Raw genomic sequence first — 23,621 nt, 5'->3', positions numbered from 1 at the left:
TCTGTGCATAATATTCTGATTGGGTGGGCAAGGCAGAGGTTTGGGTGGGCTCAGCCCACTCCTGCGGCCTGCCCATGCAGATCAGGCCCCGTTCCTAACTACTAAACTAAAATCTTTCACAGTTCCTGCGGTGTAAACATGCCAAAAAGCAAGTACTTTCGTCATTATTAGTTAAATGAACTATGAAAAGGTTCCTCTGGTGTGAAAGCCCCTATGAAATGATCAGTTGTTTTAAATGTAGCCACAAACTCATAGGGGTCTTGTCAATATAGCTGTCTTTATATTTTAGGTAGGAGATCATTACATTTGGGTATCCATCAAAAAGTTTTAAAAGCACTGTTCTAAAGAATAAAACTACATGGTGGAGAGCACTCTGCTTACTCTCTGGGCTTCTACCATGAGGACGAACAACCATAATCATTTGATAATCATTCATCCATCCTGTCTGTTCCAGTTAGATATCATGTTCTCTCTTTCACTCTCTCTTTTTACAGGAGTTTATGGAAGATCAGAAGTACCGGGATGAGGAGGATTTACAAGAGAAGTTGGATTCTTTTAAAAGTAAGAGTTGCAAACTAAAGGATAGTTGAAATAATTCTCTCCAGCGTTTATATGCACAGGTTTTATGTGTTTGTGGCGTGAATGCTAAGAGAGCTTGTGTTGGTGATTGCGCATGTGTGATTGACTTGCTTTCTCCATATGGTCTAGCAGGAATGTGCGGGTCTTGCCCCATTGTTGTTGTTTTAGCGCTAAGGGTTTTGGACATGTGCTTATTGTGGGAGAGGAAAATAACGGTGTGTGTGGGAAAGGACAACTGGAATGTAAACGAACACTCCTCTGAGCCTTTTAGTTAAAGCTTAAATGTGGTTTTGCTTTTCTCTGTGAAAACCCTCTTGCAAACTTCAGCTACCTGAATCCTGAAGTCATCTTCTTTCTAATGTTAACCCTTCTCAAAAAATGACGTAAATATTGACAATATTTGCTTTTTTGACTTAAAGTTCCAGGTAGTATTGTTCCATGTAAAAAAAAATGTTTTCTTTATAATTGTAATAACTTGGTGTGTGTGTGTGTGTGTGTGTGTGTGTGTGTGTGTGTGTGTGTGTGTGTGTGTGTGTGTGTGTGTGTGTGTGTGTGTGTGTGTGTGTGTGTGTGTGTGTGTGTGTGTGTGTGTGTGTGTGTGTGTGTGTGTGTGTGTGTGTGTGTGTGTGTGTGTGTGTGTGTGTGTGTGTGTGTGTGTGTGTGTGTGTGTGTGTGTGTGTGTGTGTGTGTGTGTGTGTGTGTGTGTGTGTGTGTGTGTGTGTGTGTGTGTGTGTGTGTGTGTGTGTGTGTGTGTGTGTGTGTGTGTGTGTGTGTGTGTGTGTGTGTGTGTGTGTGTGTGTGTGTGTGTGTGTGTGTGTGTGTGTGTGTGTGCAATACATTGTATGGGTCAAAATGGTCTATTTTTCTTTTATGCCAAAAATCATTAGGATATTAAATAAATCATGTTCCATGAAGATATTTTGTAAATTTCCTACCATAAATATATAAAACATTATTGTAAAGTATTATTATTAGTAATATGCATTGCTAAGGACTTCATTTGGGCAACTTTAAAGGTGATTTTCTCAATATTTAGATTTTTTTTTTGCACCCTCAGATTCCAGATTTTCAAATAGTTGTATCTCGGCCAAATATAGTTCTATTTGGATTTAATGTTTGTGCACATGAAGTGGGGGTGGCATGACATCAGTTGATGCTGACTTTAGCTTCAAATAAAAAATTCTACAATTATTTTTAGCTCCTTGGATTATTTTTCATTTCTTAAATTTTTATTACAGATTAATAAATTTATATAAAAGTATTTAATAAAGTGTCATGCTTGTGATTTATGACATAAGTACTGCTTTATTTATTCAGAAAAAGAACTTCAAGTAACTTCAATTTATTTGTGTATTCTACTTTTCATTGTATTGCTGTAACAACAGCTCCCCCTCTACATAGAGTGCCGAAGTAATGACGTCACTTTGTAGGCCAACCCGGAAGTTAGCGGCGCATGGGTTCCCTCGATCAAAAAGCCATTCATTTTCCCCATGGACTTTTGGAAAATCGTAAAAAATAAGATCTGTGTTCAACAAAGAGTAATGACCCTTACACGTTTTGTCTACCAAGATAATCTTTACAAGTTAATCCAAAATGTATACATTTTGAAGCCCAAATAAAGCCGTCGGATATAAAATGCTAACGGTAGGCTATAAACGGACTACAGCACACCATGGTCGCGGATCAACGTCATCATCAAGCTTCCTCAAACTTTATTTAAAAGCACGCTCGCTCATTATGATCTGCGCTGTGTATGAACACTTATCCACTTTTTCATGAGAAATATTGCCCATTCGTTTTTTTCCAAAAATGTTAGAAACTAATTTTGTTTATGCCTGCCTCTCTGAGATTTATCTTTTGTTAATGTTTTTTCAGACAATATGATTATCACTGTGATAACATTAAATGACATGAAACACAACCCAGTCTCTTTTTGTTAAATGCAAGTTTATGTATGATCAATAATACAAAACGTATAATAAGCTACACATGAAATAAAGCAAACAATTCAGTCAAACATTCAAAGTCAGTGCTAGTCGGCTAACTTACAACGGTAACATACAGTTATAGCCTAAAAATAAACAAGTAATGAAACTTATCTTTGCACTCAGCCTAAACGATTTGCCAGGGAACAAATTATAGATCCATGAGAGCAAATATGGGCCGTTAAATCTCCACAAGACTAATTATAGCTGGAGACGCCACAGAGACATCAGAGCCAGCGGCAGACGGACTAGCCGAGGAAAGTCAACTCTTGCCGGCTAAACAAGCGCTGACCGCCGCTGACTCACTGGAGCTCACAACTCCGATAACACCAGATAAAATGTTTAAATAGGCACTCTTCTTATAAATAAACCACAGATTTGAGCTTTAAACAACTACATTATCGACTGAAAAAGTCTTAACTAAGTTTTGTCACACATTAACAGTAGATTTTAACACAAAAAGACGTGTAAACACAGCCCATGTCAGCCATTTCTCAACGAGACAAACATGTGAAGAGTGTAAACTCCAAATGTTCAAGCATCCAACTTTGCGCGAATAGCGCGATTTATTCACGCCACATAAGTTCTTCATTCTTAGGCTGGAACGCGGGCTAGTGAGAGATTGCCTGTTTGTCACGATGACGTCTAAAGTCCCCGCCAAAGGATGTAGTCCCTTTTAGCAACTTGTTAGCAACCATCGTTTTTAAGACACAATAAAGTCTTAAAAAATCACAAGCAGGTTATAACTAGTGTGTTTTATGTCATAGATTAAAACGTGAAAATATATAGAGGCTTTGTTAACCACAGACCTTATTTCAGGCGATTTAGCAAAAACCCATTCAAAAAACCCATAGACTTTAGGGCGAGGGAACCCATAGGGCTAAAATGCTAAATCACTTCCGCATTTTGGCCTACAAAGTGACGTCATTACTTCGGCACTCTATACATATAACATTCTACCAGGCGGGCACTAGGACCTGGAGGAGGCTTCTGCTGCTGTGTGCGCTAGAGAGTGGGGAGACCATAGACTGTAAAACAAATATGTCCGTGACGTCACCCATAGGATTCTGAAGAGCAGTTTTGAAGCGTAAAGTAGGGTCGAGCTTGCCGTTGCCAGCTTGGCAGCGCATCACTCCCGGATAACAGAAAATGTGCAAAGAGGAGGGACATGGGCGGAGCTGAGGTGACGTGATGACTAACAGACAGCAGACAAACGACAATCCACCTGTCACTCAAATTGACCACGCCCTTAATTATGCAGAACTTTAAGGCTTTATATAAGGCAAACGAATGAGTAATAAAAAAATTATCCCCTCACAGTTGTCATGAAGTGCAAAATTAGCTGTATAGACCAAAACCACAGTTTGTACTAGGCTGTAAACATGTTTTTTTTTCCTGCTGTAAAGTTGGACATTTTAACATGGGGCTCAATGAGATTCTGGTCCCTTTCGGAGCCTGTCTCTAGCGGCCAGTCGATGAATTACAGTTTAAGTCACTTCCGTATTGGCTTCAAGAGAAACTGGGGAAGGTTGCCGCTTGGGGGTGATGAGATTGTGCTTGTATTGGGCTAGTTTTGTTGTGAAAACTTATATAAAGCTGTTTAACTTGTATTAGACTCCAGGTCGAAATAAAAGAAAAGGGCGTTGTTGCTGCAGTCCGGGCGCGATGCACGAATACACTGCAAGCTCACTCGCTCATATCCGAGGTAAATCATTAACACCATCACCACTTACAGCACGTGTTTTCTTGAACTAAATACATTACAATCAGCTAAAACGAATGCGCTGACTACTTTTCTGAACAAGAGCACTCCCGAGTCCGTGTTTCTCACACTGTTCACGTGAATTGCAGCACAGTTCGAGTGCAACCGAACTCCGAGCACCTTCTAACGCATCGTGGCCGGATGAAAAAAATAGGGATAGCTCACTTAACTGGAGTTAATGCAAACACGGAGGCTACTGACATTAAACAGATTGCACTTCATTCCCTGCAAAACTCTCACAAGAGTGTGTCACAAACTCCATTCCGTCCACAGCGTTACTAAATAAAACAAAATAACTAAATGTGAGCAACAGAAAATAATCTGCACACATGGGAGTGCTCGAGGCGCAGTGCGCACACACAAAATGCTGGCAGTTCAACAGGGAGCACGCAGCTCTTAAAGGGGCCACACTATATTCCTAACTCGTTACAACCTCCTCCAAGTATGGTGTGGTACTGGTGCGCTCCCAGGTCCGCATGACAGCTTTCACATTACCAATTTTTCATACAAACTGTGCCCCGTTCTGAACTAAACTGCCAGTGTAAAAACGGCCTTTATTTTTATTTTTTAAATGAAAAAAATCACTGCTTATTCTGAATTTTTAAGCTAGGCTTAAGAGATATGACCTTTTGATACATGTCTAGTCTTCATGCTCTGTCGAGAGCATAAATAGTAAATAATAGTAAACATACATTTGCATAAAGCATGCATATTTGTCCATACCCATGTTGATTAGAGTATTAAAAACTTGAAATCTATTAATTTAAGGTAGGCTACATTTAGAACTGATAAAAATGTGCGAATAAGCTGCGATTTAATCGCGAGTTAACTCATGACAATCTTGCGATTTTTAAATATTTTAATCGATTGACAGCCCAAATATATATACATAAACACTCACAAATACTGAGGGTTACTGTGCTGGACAGTAGGGAAACACTGAGGTCAGACACAATACACACATTCACCTGCTATCTCTCAGGCTGTGGCACATCCATGCGTATTTCGCAGTCAGTGCAGCTGTCTGTCTCTCCTAATATTATCTTTTTGTTCTACTTCACGGATATATATATAATGCAAGTGGTTAACCAACACTTAAAACACCAGAGTTGTGTTGAGATGATTCTGACTAACTTAAACACCTCTGATTGGCCATTGCATTCACACTCTACACTCACACTCTGCATCTACACACACGCGGGTCACCTTACAGTGAAGTCACCATTTTGCACTGCCTTGTTTCTACACTGGCCCTAAAAGGACAAACTGCTTTACTGAGCGCTAGTCACTCTTTGCTCTCTCCGACGACAACATTTTTGTCCTGTGTCGGCCACCGTAGCTTCTCTATGTGCTTCGAAAGGGAGGGGTGAACGGTGGGCCGTTGCAATTTGCAAACCACATCGCTAGATGCCGCTAAAATTTACACAGTGCACCTTTAATATCAGCTATTTATAGATTTTGTTTTGTACTGTATCTGAAACAACTGTCCTTTTTGGCTGACATCATGAAATCCTTTTAATTTTTAACCCCTCCCCTCTAACCACCTGTCTCCATTTTGGTACGTAATGGCCACTTTTCAAGTCCTGCTCTACTTTCTCTCTCTCTCTCTATCTATCTCTATCTCGCTCTCTTTCTCTCCCCTCTTTCAGTTAGAAGTACATCAGATTATGGAATAAAATGGGTTGCGGTTTGCGAAGCATGTTTCATGTTGACTTTAGACCTGAGGGACTCTAAATTATTTACTACCAGCCGTTCACAGTGTGTACATTTGGGTTTGTGGGTCATTTTCTAGAGGGAGTGATCAGGTTAAAGGGGTTAAGTGGCTCTGACTGTTACAATGATTTCTTGTTAAACAGAGTGAGAAAAAAGGATGGAAGGAAATGGTAGAAGTCAAAGGCACAAGGGGCAGGAGTAGTGCTCAACTCTCGAGATTGCCCTCGACACTGTTGAAATGAAGGCACGCACTCCCACACAAACACACAGTATGAGCACTTGCCGCAGTGTTTGACCCACTAATGTCAGTATGTGTGTATGCCGCTGCCCTATATCCAGAAATGAAATGAGAGAGTTTGGAGAAAAAGAATACAGTTGCAAATAAGAGGAGACACTATCCAAAAAAGAACCATTTAGAGAGATAGTGATTTAGTCAGTTAAAAGTGTTACATTTAGGCAGGGTCAGTGCATTTCGATGGACGACCTCTCTTGCCAGCTCTTTCACACGCACTCATTCAGCTCGGGGCTGAACAGGCTGCGTTTGTGTTCATAGGGGGCTATTGTAACCCTCTCCTTCCCATCAGCCTCCTCTCACGGTGACTCCGTTACGTTTTCAATGCGTCCACTCCAACAGAAGCCACATTGTGAGATTGAAACAACACAGAATGAGAGTGAAGGAGAGGGGATGGAGAGGAAATATTCTGGAACTAGAATAATCAAGCAAAATCAAATAGGACAAGGGTTCAAATCTGGTACTCGCTGTCCTCATTTACAGATATATCCGGCCATCCTTTGTGAAATAGGCCTAATTTTGGTTAAAATTGCGGAGAAATGCAGGGCTTTCCAATTGTCCTCTGTTGTTTCCCTCTGAACCGCAGCTGTCACATGCCTGACCTCTAGATGCTGCCACTTTCAGATGTTGTGTGTGTGTGTTTATGCTTTGTACATTTGCATTGTTTTTGCTGAAATATTAAAATGTTGCTTGTTTTTTCCAATCCACAGATAAATATGCAGAGTTTGACCTGAACGATCAGGGGGAGATCGGTAAGTGTGTGTGTGTGTGTGTGTGTGTGTGTGTGTGTGTGTGTGTGTGTGTGTGTGTGTGTAGTTAAGTCTGTGAGTGTTAGTGAGGAAGGGCTCTTTTGTCATGCCACTGTGTAGGCGATGCCATGCTTGATAGATGGGAAACATGAGAACTCGCCTGTAACAAACTTAACGGTCACTGTCACATGCTGTAGAAAGAGTAGGAGTGACTTAAGTGGTATGGAGATATAAAAAATGTGTTGATAATAATATTCAGCAATGCTATTCAGGAACACCATATGAAAACATTTAATTTACATTTTTGACTGGCAGTTCAGTTTAGTCTTACAATTTGAAACTTTGGACACTCCTGTTTCTGTACATTACATTTCATGATTCCAAAAGTTTTAAGAGCTGAATGCTTATTTTAAATAATTAAATCCTGATGTCCCTAGAACTAGGGATGGGCGATATGGACTAATGTATCACAATATTTTCTGGTATTTATTGCAATAATGATATCAATGACAATAAATGTTTTTGGCAACAAGTGAGAGCTGCATGCATTCTTGAGAGCCTCGGAAAAACAAACAATGATCTAACGTAAAACGTACCTGTCATCAAAAAGACTCCTATAATACATTGAAAAAAAATGTTTTAAAACCCTGTAAAAATCTACACCAGCCTTTTCAGAAATGGAAAAGTTGCAGATATACTTTTCTTCTGTAAAAGTGCAAGGTAATGTTACTTTAAATAGTGCAACTTTGATGAAAAACATCACACAATACAAACAAAAATAATTCAAATCAATGACAAGTTTGAAATGTAAACACAGATTATTTATTTATTCATTCATACTCTCATGGTGCAAACAGCAAAAGTAGTAACCCCAACCATGTCTTCAGGTTACAAAAAAGTTGCAAATAATGATTTAATGATAGAACTTAAATAATTTGAACTAAAACTTGATAATCATGTGTGAATGAAAACGTATTAATGCATATTTGTCATTTTAACTGAATTTAACACTCAGAAGTGCATAGGCCATCATTCCTGATTGTGAATCCAAACAGCTGAAAGTTTGTGCCACTTGGTACACTTGCACAAATGTGTAGTTTGTGAGCAAGTATGTTTATATGAGAGAGAGGGGCATACTGTACAATGTGGGAGGCAAAAATTGAATACACAATGAGGAAAAAAGTATTTGAAATCTATCCACTAATGCAAATTATGTGGGTAGATGAACAGTGACCGTTCTGTGTAGCTCTGCTTACTATGGCAGCAAGTTTGGTGTTGTAGTGTCAGCCCTGTGTTAGATTCACACACCCAGCACAGATCACACATATGTGTTGTTGTCTTCAGGGTGTTATCACGTGTTCATTTAGATTACTCGACACATTGCTGAAGTTTAAATGCATTTCTGTGAATTTTAGGATTGTGCCAAACTACATAACTAGTTTGTTTTAAATAAACTCTGTATAAATAGGCTGATTTTTGGATCATGTTGACCATGCCAATCAGTTTCTTTGAGGACACTTAAAAAAAACTTAACTAATAACTATTTTTAACTTGATTCCAACACAAAAAAAAGTGAAATCAAAAATGTAACTCAGCAGCCAAAGACATCCATCTGCATGTGTACATGAACTGCACAGTCCTTAAAAAGATTTAATGACAGATATTCAACCAATAAATGTGCTAATGGCCTAGTTAATTAACTAGTTCATTGATGGACAACTAGTCAGCCATGCCGTCTTTATTAGGGATTTGTCTGTCAAGCTGTGAGTCTGTGTGTAGTAGTTCTCTGTTGGTATATTTGTGTTTGTGTGATGGCTGTATGTGTTCCCTTTGCAGACATGATGGGCATGAAAAGAATGATGGAGAAGTTGGGTGTGCCAAAGACTCATCTGGAGATGAAGAAAATGATCTCAGAGGTGACGGGGGGCTGCAGCGACACCATCAACTACAGGGACTTTGTGAAAATGATGCTTGGCAAGCGATCAGCTGTTCTCAAGCTGTAAGTGTGTGTTTAAACATGTTTCTGTGGTTCTTTGTGCATGTTCTCTCTAAGGCTGCAGCAACTCATCGATAAAATCAATTATTATCGATAATGAAAATAATTGCCAACGAATTTGATTTTCGATTAGTTGCGTCTGCGTGCTGTGCTCGGAAACCATCAGCCAGTCACGTTGCTTTACAGAAGTGAAGTGTATACATCATCTGAAAGCTGAATAAATAAGCTTTGCTTTTAATATATGGTTTGTTAGGGTAGGAAAATATTTGGCTGAGATGCAACTATTGGACTGGATCTGGAATCTGAGGGTGCAAAAAATTCGAAATATTGAGAAAATTGCCTTTAAAGTTGTCCAAAGTCCTTAGCAATGTATATTACTAATAATAATTTAAAAAAAAAAAATTAATTTACAAAATATCTTCATGGAAAATTTGACATAAAAGAAAAATCGATGATTTTGACCCATACAATGTACTGTTGGCTATTTCCACCAATATACCCGTGTGACTTATGACATCACATATTTATTTGGACAAAACACACAGCAGAGGACAAAGAGTGAGCTGCTGAACAGAGCTTTGATAGATGAATAAGCTGTTTACTGCCTTTGACAGGTGTTTTCCTCAGCGCATATAACATACATTTTATGGTTATATCCTTATCTGTAAATGTTAGAAAGTCCCGCCAATATTTCCATTTTGCATATTCGGAAGACAAGCGTCTTGTTAAACTTCACAGTCTGCAATGAACAAGCGCCGGTGGGCACATGCACGTCAAACAGACAGAGCACAGTAGAATAGTATAGTGCAATAATTCTGACTAAAATTGAAATTTTTTGCACATTAGTATTCTTATTTATGAAAGCAGTAACAGTAAAGGCACTGTTGTTGGAATAGCATATTAATGTAATATAATTACTATGTTCATACCTCGTACAAGTTAATATTTTGTTTTTGTTCTTTTTAATTTGCTCTATTTAATGTCTGCTTTAATATAGTAAGCAGTTGTTTTTATGTTTAGAATGTATTTTAACCCTTTTTTTGCTTATCATTTATAGCATAGCCTACATGGAAACATTCACTATATTTGTTTTCATAGGCTTTATATTACATATTGTTTGGAGAACAGATTGGGTAGGATGTGGAATAACATTAATTAAAAATACATTTTAATTAATTATTTTAAACAAAAAAATATTTTTTAATTTATAATATAAAATGTAAAATATCAACAGATTAACCGATTATCAAAATAATCGTAAGTTGCAGCCCTATTTCTCTTTCCATCTTGTTTTTAATATTGGCAAGTGCCATTATGCAGAATTGTTGGACTCTCTCCTGCTTTGACTGAGTCCAGCTATTTTTAGATATGTCGACATGTGTGTGTTTAATCTTGTCAGCACATCCAGTGCAGGATCAGCATATCTGTGCCATTATCTCTCAGTGGGGGAACTGCTGTGACAGGTGATGTCATCATGAGACACTAGGGGTTGAATCAATACCAGAAATTTGGCTTTGGTACAGTACAAGCCTCTGGTACCTCAATATCAATACTAAATCGATACCTAAGGCAATAAATTAACGGCCTTGAGTGACTGATAAAATTCAACTGTGGCTGTCAATTTGTAATATTGGAATTATCCATTACACATTTCTTTGGTGGTCTTGTTGACAAATTAAATCTTTTTTTACAAAAAGTTCCATGTCATGCTGCCTGAACTGTGCAGCACATTGTCGTCTAGGTCAGGCATTGAAGTTTACAAAATTATGATATTTTGATAATTTGTGACAGTATGTTTTGTTTTTGAGGGAGGGACGGGCACATTTTTTTCTTCATGGTGTCTTTTGTTTTGCTTGCACTCTTGCTTTTTTCACTGCTGCCTTTTAAAACCTTTTAAATTAGCGATAGTCTGATCAAGATTTTGCAACTGATAGTAACTACCAATTTCTTGTCATCATGATTGGGATTGTCATCGCGAACAAATCCTTTAAAGGATTAGTTCACTTATAGATAAACTTTTGCTGATAATTTACTCACCCCCTTGTCATCCAAGATGTCAATGTCTTTCTTTCCGCAGTCGAAAAGAAATTAAGTTTTTTGATGAAAACTTTCCAGGATTTTTCTCCATATAATGGACTTCAATGGGCTCCAAACGGTTCAAGGTCCAAATGAAAGTTTCAGTACAGCTTCAAAGGGCTTTAAACGTTACCAGACGATGAATAAGGGTCTTATCTAGCGAAACGATCAGTTTCTGCAAGAAACCAAGCAGTATTTATGCTATTATTTTACCTCTTATCAGATGAACGAGCTCAGCCATAACTTCCGCTAAGTGAGGTCAAAATACAAGCCTAGTCATAGTATATCGATCTTAGATGCCTCATTCTACTGATCCGTGCAAGGGCTAATGAGGCATCTACGTATACATCTATGACCAGGCTCATATTTTGACCTCACTTAGCGGAAGTTATGGCGGAGCTCAGAGATGATCATGTTCGTCTGATAAGAATTTAAATAATAGCATAAATACTGCTCGGTTTCTCGCAGAAAAGGATCGTTTCGCTAGATAAGACCCTTATTCATCGTTTGGTATCGCTTAAAGCCCTTTGAAGCTGTACTGAAACTGTCATTTGGACCTTGAACCGTTTGGAGCCCATTGAAGTCCATTATATGGAGAAAAATCCTGGAATGTTTTCATCAAAAACCTTAATTTCTTTTTGACTTTGTCTTGGATGGCATGGGGGTGAGTAAATTATCAGCAAAAGTTTATTTAAAAGTGAACTAATCCTTTAAAGGCCCACTGAAGTACCTTGAAACGCACAGCGTTTTTCAATGTGGTGACGTAAGTTCCACTGAAACATGAAGACTGAGCTTATATACTATATCACAGCTTGGCCAGAGCTGTTGAGCAAAGCCACATTTGACAGCCACAGTTGAATAGATTTCCCATTTATATTTAATATGAAACTATTACTAAAGCAAAAAAGTGATCACAATCATGCTGAGGATGTGTAGTATGTGTAAATGTCATATTGAAATTAATGTCATGCATGGCACCGGTTTTATCTCTTCCACTTGTCAGTTCTGTTTCTAATGCAGAGTCTCCGTTTTCCCTCCTAATCTCCTCAATATCATTTTAAAATATAGCATTCTGTGCAGAATTCAAATGGGTCTAATACGTTTTGTTTAATGTGCCGACTCGCGCATACGATCCGTTCTGTGCTATCGTGTCTGGACTGGAGCAGACTGTGTGCGCATTGAGGCGGTTTGCGTGACACTAACGTGAAACCAGACTTCTATTGTCCCAATGGAAAGCATATTTACGCTGTCTGAATATTTCCCTATCCTTTATATAGTGCACTATGTGCCATTTACCATATAGAAAATAGTAATAGTGTGAACAAATGACAGATTTCAGCGGCAGATTCACCGTCTATTTACTCTATGTACGAGGTGGTGGCACTTTAGATTCTAGAGAGCATTTGATTGGACAGGAGATCTTATGAGTCATGTCACCAAAATCCTTGATCCACATTGGCAGAAGTGAGAGACTGTAAGTTTTGAATGCTTATATCTTTTAAATGCACATTTTGTCATTGTTTTGGAGCACACTAGCTTATAGATAACAGTAAGACTAACATATTCATACTAAAAGCAACAAAAAAAAAAGTTGATTTCAGGGGGACTTTAAGCTTTATATAAGTGATGTGCAAGTTCTCTTTATATTGTTATTATGCATGCTTGACATGATAACTATTAGAAAGTAGGGGTGTGCACGAATATTCGCTCTGTAATTAATATTCGAAAAATAAAAACACTTTGAATTTTACTACATTTCTTTGCTGGCCGTAAATGCGAGAAGGGTCTGACTGCAGAGCCACAGTTTTACCCCACAGCAGTTTTGCCCGCGCATGCGCATTTCGTCGTGATAGTTTTATAAAAGAATATGCTCACACTTTCAGCCTATTTGAAATTAAGTTTTATTTGTTCAAGTTTATGCATTTACCCCAGGCAGAATTAATCAACTTAAGGAATTAGTTATCTTGACTTTAGACTAATAATTACCCTTTGAATGTCTATTCGAAAGTTTGTTTGTTATACCAGGCTTTGAAATATAAAGTGTGTTTATTATACCAGGCTGTTCGTTTTTGAAGGAAAAACATAAAAGATTAAAGTGTTCATGATGACACAAGCATTGTTTTATTTCAGTAAAGGAGCCTGAAGGCCTGTGAGCAACAGCAAAAAATAGCAGCAAAAAAATAGCAGCAGGAGCAACAATAACCATTAGACCACAGAACAGTCGCTAAGATTTAAAAATAAAATATGACCGCGTGGGCAAAACTACTGTAGTGAAACTGCGCATGTGCGGGTAAAACTGCTGGGGTGAAACTTCTGTGGTAAAACTGTGGCTCTGCAGACATAATATCGGTAAATGCAATGAATCCATGATAAATCCCTCTAAAACGTGCAGTTATAACTAAATCCACTGGGTGGTGCTGTGGAGTGTGTTAATAAGTTGATTGTATGAGATCACGTAATGTTGTCGACTGTTTCACGATGTTTGGAGTTACTTTGATGAAAATTGAAAATGATCTTGCAAAATGGAGTTAGTTTTGATAAAATGAATTCACGTTATAGTTATCATATCACGTTCACGAGTGTAGGTAAGAGCAGCTGTACCCCGAGTGAGAGCAAGATAACTTATATGACAGCAAAATGATCTCGAGACAAATGCTTCCTTTAAGTTTCATCAAGGGTTTAAGAACAGAGAAACTTCATTGTTAGAAACTTCACTTAACACCGTTATCTTTGTGTCTTTGCAACGTCTGTCAGCGGAGCACGTTTTCTCACCCGAGAATATCATCATCCGCATGATATTATTGTTTTTCTCTACATGAAAATGTGAAACAATATAAACACGAAAACCGTATTCCGCGACTCAAGTGTATATGTACGTTCTGCACGATAACTGGCGCGCTCTGCTTTATCCGCTCGCATTGCTTTAGCTTATAATGCTTTTGTTCTTTAGGCCTATATTTTTTGTTTACACGTATTGTTTAATGTTTTATATAAAAAGAGAACCTTAAGATATGACGTAAGCTTGTTGTATGTGTTGCCTAATCGTAAGCTTGTTCAGAAATGGTGATGACTTGATGAATTAAAAAATAAATTAAAAAAAAAAAAAAAATATTTCTCATTTTCTCAAAATAACATCAAACTAGGGCTGTAACGATTTGACCAAAAATAAAAACCTTGATTAATTGAACATTTGACCTCGATTACGATTAATGTACGATTATTTAGCTTTTTTTTTTTTTTGCCCTCATAAGGTTTAAGTTCGCTGATAAGGTTTGTACTGTAAATATTTTCTACTATTAAAAGTGGATTTTTTTTTTTTTTTCTAATGAAAAAGTGCATTGTGATTTTAAAATACTTGAAGGAAACGGTTCACTTTCAGCAGTTATTGTCTATGGAGCAGATTTCTGTTTGTTGTACATCAGATACAGATAAATTAACACTGTAGGCCTACATTACATTTATTTGAATGCATTAATGAGAGAGTGATTGTGTGTGTGAATTACTCATACCATCTCTATTCATTATGAAGCTGTGGTTTGTACTTACTTCAAAAGGTATTAAAATGTATGCCTATAACGGTTGAGTTTCTAAACTACTTTAGTGACTTTACTTTAGTCACAGCTTCTGTCTGAGTGTTCGTTTGTCAAAATATATCAGGCATTAGTTCAACATAATACACATCTGATGGTATAAACTCGCTTTAATGTTCAAACTGGCAGGGCTTAAACCACATACAAATGACAGCTCTGTGTGGACGCAGGTGAAAGAGGTCTGCCTTCAGGGCGCGCGCGTTTTCAGAGACGCGACACGGCTCGGCTCTGTGTCACAGAAAAAATATGAGCACTGAACGGAGAAGTTTTCTGTATTGTTGTTTTTGAATACTTCACAATCGCTTTAAATGTTGAAACTGGCAAGCCTTTTAACGCATTTACGCATAACGCGTGCGTGCGTGCGTGCGTGCGTGTGTGTCAGCGCGTAGGCTATAAGAACAGCAATTAACTGACCTGTATAAACTGTGTAAAACATGCAGCTACTATAGTGATTCTGGGCATCTATAAACACAGATAACCGCTCCTGCATCTCTGTGTGCCTGCAAACTGCACTTGATGTGACTGACGGGGCGGAGTCACGTGAAAACCGAAATAACCGACATGGGAAAAATACGTCGGTTAGAGGTTCTGAATGTCGGTTTCGGTTATTTTTCGATTAATCGTACAGCCCTACATCAAACGAATATTCGATTTTTATGAGCCCAAATATTCCAATACAATATTTTGGGAAAATGCCCATCCCTATTAGAAAGTGTATATATGACAGGTCATAAAAAAAGTTTGTGCTTGTTCACAACAAGGTTATTATAGTTTAGCATTTTTAAATTAGTTTTTATTTTAATATCGTTTTAAATTTTGCTATACATTTCAGTTTCGTTTTGGTTAGTTTCATAAATTGTATTGCTAGTTTTAGTGTAGTGTTTTTTTTTTTTTTTTTGTGAACACATTTCTATTTAGTTTTTATAGATTTAGTTTTAGTAATTATAGTTTAGCGGAGTTACCAGAACACTTACAGAAGATTTTTATTTCAGTAAAGTTTAATGTTTGCATAGATTAGAGTTAACTCTTGTGCAGACATCTTAATAATACAAATAAAATAATGGTCTGAGATTGAGCAAAGAACCAAATAAATGCAACTTAAAAATATAAAAGAAAATATAAATATATTCCAGACAAACGCATTCATATTAAAGATGAAATCTTGTTAAACATGCCTATTTAAATACATTTTTAGCAGTACAATGTAGGCTAGCAGTGTGACACTAGTACATCAAAAAACTGCTAAAGTGACAACAGCCAACACAAACTGCAGTGAAGCCAGTGTGATGTGTGAAGTAATGAAGTGTGCGTGCGCGTCCTGGTATTCCCTACGTTGTGGGGAAATGTCTCCACATGGATAAATATATTAGTAGTAAATGATTAAAAAATCATTTTGTCACCATCATGCAAACATGAAATCTCAAACATACAGTAGTAGTTTCAGTGGTGGGCTGTCAGGGCCATCAGGGCCTTCTCTGCTGGCCCTGTCAAAATCGAAAATATATTTTTTCATAATTAAATTAAATTGAATGTGACTGAAAGTGTCTAAATTATATTTCCAGAAAGAATGTGGTTATTTTTTGTCAGGCTGAGCTGTATTTTCTATACGTCATCATCTAAATGCATCACAGCTCCGTGGACCAGCACTAGTAGTATAGCTAGCCTTCCGTTGAAGCTGCCATTTTCCATTTGATCATAACTTGGACTGACGTGGTGTCATCAGCCAATCAAATTTTGATGTGTAGTGATAGAACGCCCCAGAGGCCCAGCGATGTGTCGGCGCTACCCCCCGCTGATGTCATCAGCCGTTTAAACTTTTGGCGGGTTGTGAGCGATCTAAGTGAAATAAGCTATGGCCGCTGCTTTCACACCTCTTATCGATCCTGTTTTCGATCTCCTTCGCGTGCCTTTTCCAAGGCGATTGTTTGGAGAGAAGAAAGAGAACATTTCAAAGGGAAGACCTACACCTAAGCTGGATGGGCTGACCAAGGCCGGAAAAGGATTTGTGCGGCACTTCACTGAGGGTAACTATGACCGCTATGACACAGCCAGCACCAAGCGGAACAAAAAAGCTATTAAATGAGGATAACGGCTGCATTCTAATGAGCTTCGTGTGCAACCTGATGTCAAGCCGGTAGCTGACAAGCAGTGTTTTTTTTCAGTTTCTTTTGATGTTCTTATTGGTCTGTGTTTTTGTTTGAGTCTTTGTGCCAGTGAGTTGATTTTGATTCATTTCACCAGTTGCCTAAACGGTGATACGTGAGTGCAGTGGTATCAATAAATAGTTAAATTGCCTTTTATGTTGCTTGCCCCCCTCCCCAACGAGCACTTTGAAAGCATGGTTCGTAACAGTAGTGCATACAGTGCATGATTGTATTTTGTATGTATCGGTGTTAGTGCGTGTTGTTATGGTGAGTTGATCGTTAGTGAAGGCCCTGACTGAAAAAAATTGTTTGTCTTATGGTGCGTTCAAGTCATGTTGGAAAGATCGTATTTACGAGTTGAAAGCACATGAGCGCCACCACGAAGTCGTAAATACCAGTGGGAAGCTCGGGATTTTCTTTAAGCCCCGATCTGTATGAGTTGGGGGCGTGTCAGTCAGTGAGAAACATGGCAGAATCAATGGATGCAACGTCTGCAGTTGAATAGAACGGGTATTTCGCAGTGACACTGTCAGGCTTTGTCATTTACAACAAAGTAAACTAGCATTGTAATATAATAATTAGCCTAATATATAACAATCCCGTTTACAGTGGCTTCATAGATTAATTAAAGGGGTGGTTGCATGCGATTTCACTTTTTTAACTTTAGTTAGTGTGTAATGTTGCTGCTTGAGCATAAACAGTATCTGCAAAGTTACAGCACTGAAAGTTCAATGCAAACGGAGATATTGTCTTTTAAAGTTATTGCAGTTTATTGTCTACAAAAATGGCCGGTTTGGACTACAACAAGCTTCTTCCCGGGTTGGTGACATCATAAACCCTTGCTATTAACATAAACACTGCCCCCGCGAACACGCAACAAAGTGGGCGAGGCCACGTCGCAGTCATTCCGAAAAAGAGAGAGAGCTGTTGCAGAACTACAAACTACATTTGGCCATCTAACCAATCTAAGACCATTGCGTTTTTCGGAGGGATGGGCTTCATAGAAGCAGAAAGCAAACGAGCCGTTCAAAGGACAGTGGAGACAGCGGTGTGGAATAAAGGTAAAATATAAGGAAAAATTGGCGTAAAAAAAAAAAAGAAGTATTAAGACATGTTATACTGCGCCCCATAAACACAACCAAGCCTACAAAAAAACCACGGAACCACCCCTTTAAAAATGTAAAAGATTATAACTCAGCTGATGCGCATTCTTTGTTCTTCATTTTCTATAAGCAGAGTTAAACCTTGCTGTATTTTCGTGAAATTCATTAAAAGAAGGTACACCGCCATCTTGCTCCGACCAAAGAGACTTGAACACGCATGATGTCGTAAACCCGACTTCTCACCTCGTAAATACGAACATCCCAGGAGGACTTGAACATGTAGATGCAATTGACATGATTGGTTCACAATCATGTCAATTGCATCTGGGACAAATTTTGTTTTGTATCTTAACCCTGAAAGACCCAAATAAAGAAGAAACTGTTAATAAAATCCACATTTTACTTGTTGTAGGAGTCCTCTAATGCAGAAATAAATGGGTTTTTACATTTTAGTAAGTTTTTAGGGAAATGTTGTAATATTGCAACATTGGGCCTGTTAGGTAGAAATTCTTTCTGTGATTTCACTCAGTCTGAACAAATGTAGAGATTATCTTAGGGTTCATTTGCAGGGTTTGCTTATGTAGCCCCATATCAGTAGCCTATATGTGCACTAATAATCACACAATATTAATAATTTGACAATTATATTTTCATGAGAAATTATTTTATATAAAAAAATGTTCAGAACGTATTTACAAAATCTGATGAACTGAATGAAACATTTGGCATTTACGCGACTTAGCTCTGTTCATAGCCACATTCAGTTATGATGACTGTTCATCACTAGGCAGTTCTTGTCCTCTGAGAAGCAGAGGCGGGCAATTGCAGCAAAGTGTGTTGGTGTAGCCTTTACCACATTGTCTGTAGCTTCCTCTATTTTGTTCATATCTTCTGACAAACTTTCGGAAATACTCCAGTGGTGTATGAAGGGAGACGGTATCATTTGTGATATCCTGACCTGAAAAATTATGGAAGTAAAATATAAAAAAAGCTTGTTGAATTGTGCTACTTGAAAAAAATATGTATTGCATTAACCGTTTTTGCGTTCATGCATTGTATTTTTAGGGCGTGGATTTTTATGGGCTGAAATTCAACATGGTTACGAGGCTGAACAATATGACCTCTTAGTTGTGTAAATGTGGTCTTAGAGGGGGAAAAAAACATCTGCAGGTTTATTTTAGAAGAGCTAAAATTGATGTAATATTACAACAGTGGTCCTTACAGGGTTAAAGCAATCAAAAGTTACATGGCATTTGGGACAATGGTAGCCTTTTTATCAAAAGTCCAAAAACCTCTACAAACAAGGGATCTGTTTTACTGAATATAAGTTACATTTGTAAATGTCACTAAGCATAACAATATTCATAATTGCATAGAAGTAACAAGTAATACGATCTTGGTTGAGTGATTATCTTCCGTCTTTTCTTAATATTTACGCTTGGTAGATCCTGATCTGCAGCCAAATGATCAGAGCATCCCTACTTAAAATGAATATGCACACTTATATAACACTTATAACATTTGTGTGCACACACACATCTTGGTGGGTGGGGTAGGAGATGCAGCTATCCCTAATTATGGCTGTTAGTGAGACAAGTGTGGATGTTGTCCAAGTTGGCAAGGGTACCCCTAAACACCTTCAACTTCCTATTTTTCGTTCCTTTTTTGTGAAAGACATGGCTGTAGTTTGTAAAAGAGTAGTTTGTGCCGAGTTTCATGATTGAAACCATCTTAAGCCATATTTTCACAAGGCTTTTTAGTGGACACACAGACTGGAGATTTGAAGTCTTTCACACACAAAGTGCTCAGATTTGAGAATCACAGTACAGAACATACTGGTTGAACCACCATTGGAGGTGTCATAGTGTATTTTGGATCACAAGTAAATACCCGTAGCAGAGTAAAATGATACTGATATGATTGCAGTAGCGAGTGAAGACATGGTGGAGAATGCGGGCAACATTGCACAATTTTTGGTATGGTTTCTGTCCATAACCGTATTGGATGAATTACGTGCTGAAGTTGTGTTCAAATCCTATATTCTACACATTGTGAATGAGAGATTTGTGACTAGCTGTTAGTTGACTTAGGGCTTAAGAGCTTATGACAGATTTGTCGAGGTTTACCTGAAACAGAAAGTCACAGTGGTCTGAATAGATCAGTCAGCCATTTTTAACCGTCACTGTCATCCTCTGTTCTCTCGTTTATCTCATATCACCAAAACAACAGGGTTTTCTCTAATCTAGACTTTGTGGTTCCACAAGCTGGTCCAGTTTCTTTTATCTGGCAGTGCACTTATGCTCCCTAGCTATCTTTATGAATCTACTGCTTTTGCTCAGTGGGAAGCTGGGATTGCTTATAGCCTGTGCTGGACACTGAGTGGACACCATGACACATTTTAACTCCCTGCATGTGGTGTTCTTAAAGGATTTACTCACCCCAATGCCATCCAAGATGTTCATGTCTTTCTTTCTTCAGTCGAAAAGACATTAAGTATTTTGAAGAAACCGTTCCAGGGTTTTTCATCATATAATAGGTTTCAGTTGCAATCAAAATGCTGAAGGTCCAAATCAATGTAGTTTCAAAGCACTTCGATGGATTCCAGAGGCTCTGCATGATCCCAGATAAGGAGTAGGGTCTTATCTAGTGACATGTTCGGTCATTTAAAAAATTTAAATGAATATACTTTTTAACCTAAACTGTTAATCTTGCGCAGCTCTGCGAGGTGCTAATGATGACGTTATCACGTCGGAACGGTCAACCATAAAGTGTAACCATAGTTTAATTCATTATGCAAAGTGTGCATATAATATATATCTACATTCATATTCTGGAATATTATTGATCTGATGGTTGAAATCGAATTGCTTTGACTTGATTTTACTAATGACAAATTTCCCCTCTTCTCTCACACAGGGTTATGATGTTTGAAGACAAAGCCAACGGCACCAGCTGTAAACCCGATGGACCACCACCCAAACGTGACATCACCAGCCTACCATAGAGCAGTGAAGATGGATTTGATTGCCGTCCCTGCATTCGCAAATCCTGCCCATTTACCATTAGGTGCTAGGTTTCTATAGCCTTACCTAGAATCTTTTTGCCAAGATCCAGGGAAATCTTAGTTCATAGATGGAAAAATTAAGGAAAACAAGTGAAAGATGTCTATATATTTGCTGTGAAGAAGTCGAAGCGCAAAGTAGCTTTTTATAAGTAAACAAATGTATATATTTATATGAAAAAGGTGTTTTTGAATAGTGTTTACAAGCACAAATCCTGTGGGTGAAGTACTAGTGAAGTTTAGTGTAACACTGCAAGTGTACTAGGTATAGTGTGTACGGGATGACCATTTTAGCTTGCAAGACAGATTTTGAGAATTAAGATTGAGAATTAAGATTTTCGTCTTCCCCCAAAACGTGTGCTTGTTTTTTAATTTCAATATGTTCATGTTTGCCAGTTTAGTCGTCGTATCTGCATTTTGGTAACTGCTCACCTTGTCCTATAGTGTAACATCGTAGATATGTGTGAGGCTCTTTTAAGATTCAGTTAGTGCTCAGCCATGAAACTGCTTTCCAAGACACAGGGAGTGAGAACACTGGGTTTTGAGTGAGGGAGAGGGCAACAAAGGAAGACCGTTCATTCCTTTTTCACTCTCCACACAGTTTTCAAACTCTTGTCATCCTGTTTGTGTGCGTCCAATGACTCTAGTCTAATCTGTAACGTTATTGTACTGTATAAGCACATTATCAGTTAAGTATACGCATATTGTGCTGACATGCTTTGAATCACACTTTTAGGCAAGCTTTTATAAAGTCTCCTGCTTAAATTGGGAATGATGTTGTAGGAAGGAGGTGTCACTGATCGCAGTTTTTTTTTTTAGATCTGTATGAGGGTTGGTTTTAGTCACTATAGCCGATTAGTTTGAAACCACTCTTTCCAAGTGCCTCACTCAGTTTGATGTAGCAGAGGTTTTGAGTGAAGCATCTTTGAAATGGATTTTGTTTGTATGCGTGCGTGTGTGTGTGTGTGTGTGTGTGTGTGTATATTCTGTTGAGTCGTTTGAGACATTCCAAGAATGTCGTTGTGTGGTGTATTCCTTGGAAATGTTGTCATGTTTTTAACCCAAGCAAAATGTGTTGTGCAGCTCTGAAGCAATTATTCCAGTAGTGCTTTTGTCCTTTTATTTTATTTTCCACTGGCCTCATCAAGTTTTCTTTGTATATGATGTGCTATGTAAGGCAAGCAAAATGACCTCGAGGGGTTTTTTTTTAATAAAGATGAAGACAACAGATCAGTCGGCAGTAGCAGGTGTGGCTTTCACTTCCATTTCAGATTTTATCTGCAAACAAAGCAGCTTTTATTTGTCTCGGTCACATCATATTTTATAGGTTTTTTTCTGTGCCTCTGTTCAAGTTTATCTTGATGACATTTTCATTTTCCTCTTTAAGTGAAGTGTGAAATGATGGCTGAACTGTATTGCTCTTTATTAGAAATGGATTTTAATGAGTTATTAATAGTTTTCTGTCAGCATATTAATTAGCAGAGGCATTTGTAAAAAAGAATTACTATTTTTTTTTATTTATTTTTTTGCACAAACACCAAAGGAAGTAAATATCCTTCTGTTACACCTGAACTAATAGTGGAGTTTTCTTTCCGTGTGTGTGTGCGCTTGTACAAAGATTGTTCCCCAAAGTTGTGACAAAATCTCTTTGTAGACATTCAAGGATGTCTTCATTTAGGGGAATTATTTTTTTTTAAGGTTTGCTCTTATCTTTCATAATACTAAAATTGCGTTTACTAAAATAAATACGAAAATAACATTTTCTTTTGGGGTTAAAGTGTGTTGGGTGTAGTCTAATCATTATGATTAACTTTCTGTAAACACAATAGAAGTCTATGGTACACTGCATTTTTTTTTTTTTTTTTGCAGAAAAATCTTGTAAAATATTTTTACAATTTGAAATATGTTTGAATAGTTCATATTCCCGTGATGGCAAAGCTACATTTTCAGCAGCTATTACTCCAGTCTTCTGTGTCACATGATCCTTCAGAAATTGTAATATGCTGATTTGCTGCTCAAGAGTCATTTAATTTAGTCAAACCCATCATTATTCCGACACCAGATATAATTCTTTACTAATGGGTGCAGGACACTATAGTTCATTTATGTAATGAGGATAGCAAAATAAAGTAAACATTTGTGACGCGTGACATACCCAAAAATTCTTCATACAGTGCTCTACCAGTAAAATTGACACTTTGACCTGACCATGTTTTGCTTAAGTGTTTTTTATTTTTATTTTTTATTGCTAATGTGACCTTTTACACCACAGACTAAACAAGATTAAGCATTGCTTGATTTATGGAATTTGATTTGAGTGATTTCCGGGTCTGGATAAGTATTTGTGTTTCCAGACGAATTCCCTTATTCAGTTTTCTAAAATATAAAATTAATTGTTTCTAAAAAATAAATGTATCTTACAAGCAGTGTTTTCATGACACAAGTTTAGTGATAGTGGAACACAACTGAATGAGTTCAAGGCACACAATTTCATTATGCATTATTGTCTTTACTATAAATGAGTCTCTTGAACAAATGTGTGTGTGTGCCATTTAAAACAGCAACAGATAA

General features: G+C 37.7%; 1 protein-coding gene across 1 annotated transcript in view; it reads left to right on the top strand.

The window, feature by feature from the left end:
- Nucleotides 1-22,286, top strand: part of aif1l (allograft inflammatory factor 1-like) — a 33,223-nt gene extending 10,937 nt beyond the window's left edge. Inside the window, exons 3-6 of the mRNA XM_079814993.1 lie at nucleotides 495-561; nucleotides 7,042-7,083; nucleotides 8,917-9,079; nucleotides 20,906-22,286. Of these exons, the coding sequence (XP_079671119.1) occupies nucleotides 495-561; nucleotides 7,042-7,083; nucleotides 8,917-9,079; nucleotides 20,906-20,993 (360 nt within the window). The 3' untranslated portion in view covers nucleotides 20,994-22,286. The remainder of the gene's footprint in view (nucleotides 1-494; nucleotides 562-7,041; nucleotides 7,084-8,916; nucleotides 9,080-20,905) is intronic.
- Nucleotides 22,287-23,621: the final 1,335 nt, after the last annotated feature.

Source organism: Gobio gobio (genome assembly GCF_949357685.1).
Source record: "Gobio gobio genome assembly, chromosome: 4".
Classification (NCBI taxonomy): Eukaryota; Metazoa; Chordata; class Actinopteri; order Cypriniformes; family Gobionidae; genus Gobio; species Gobio gobio.
This window is presented reverse-complemented; position numbering and strand designations above follow the sequence as displayed.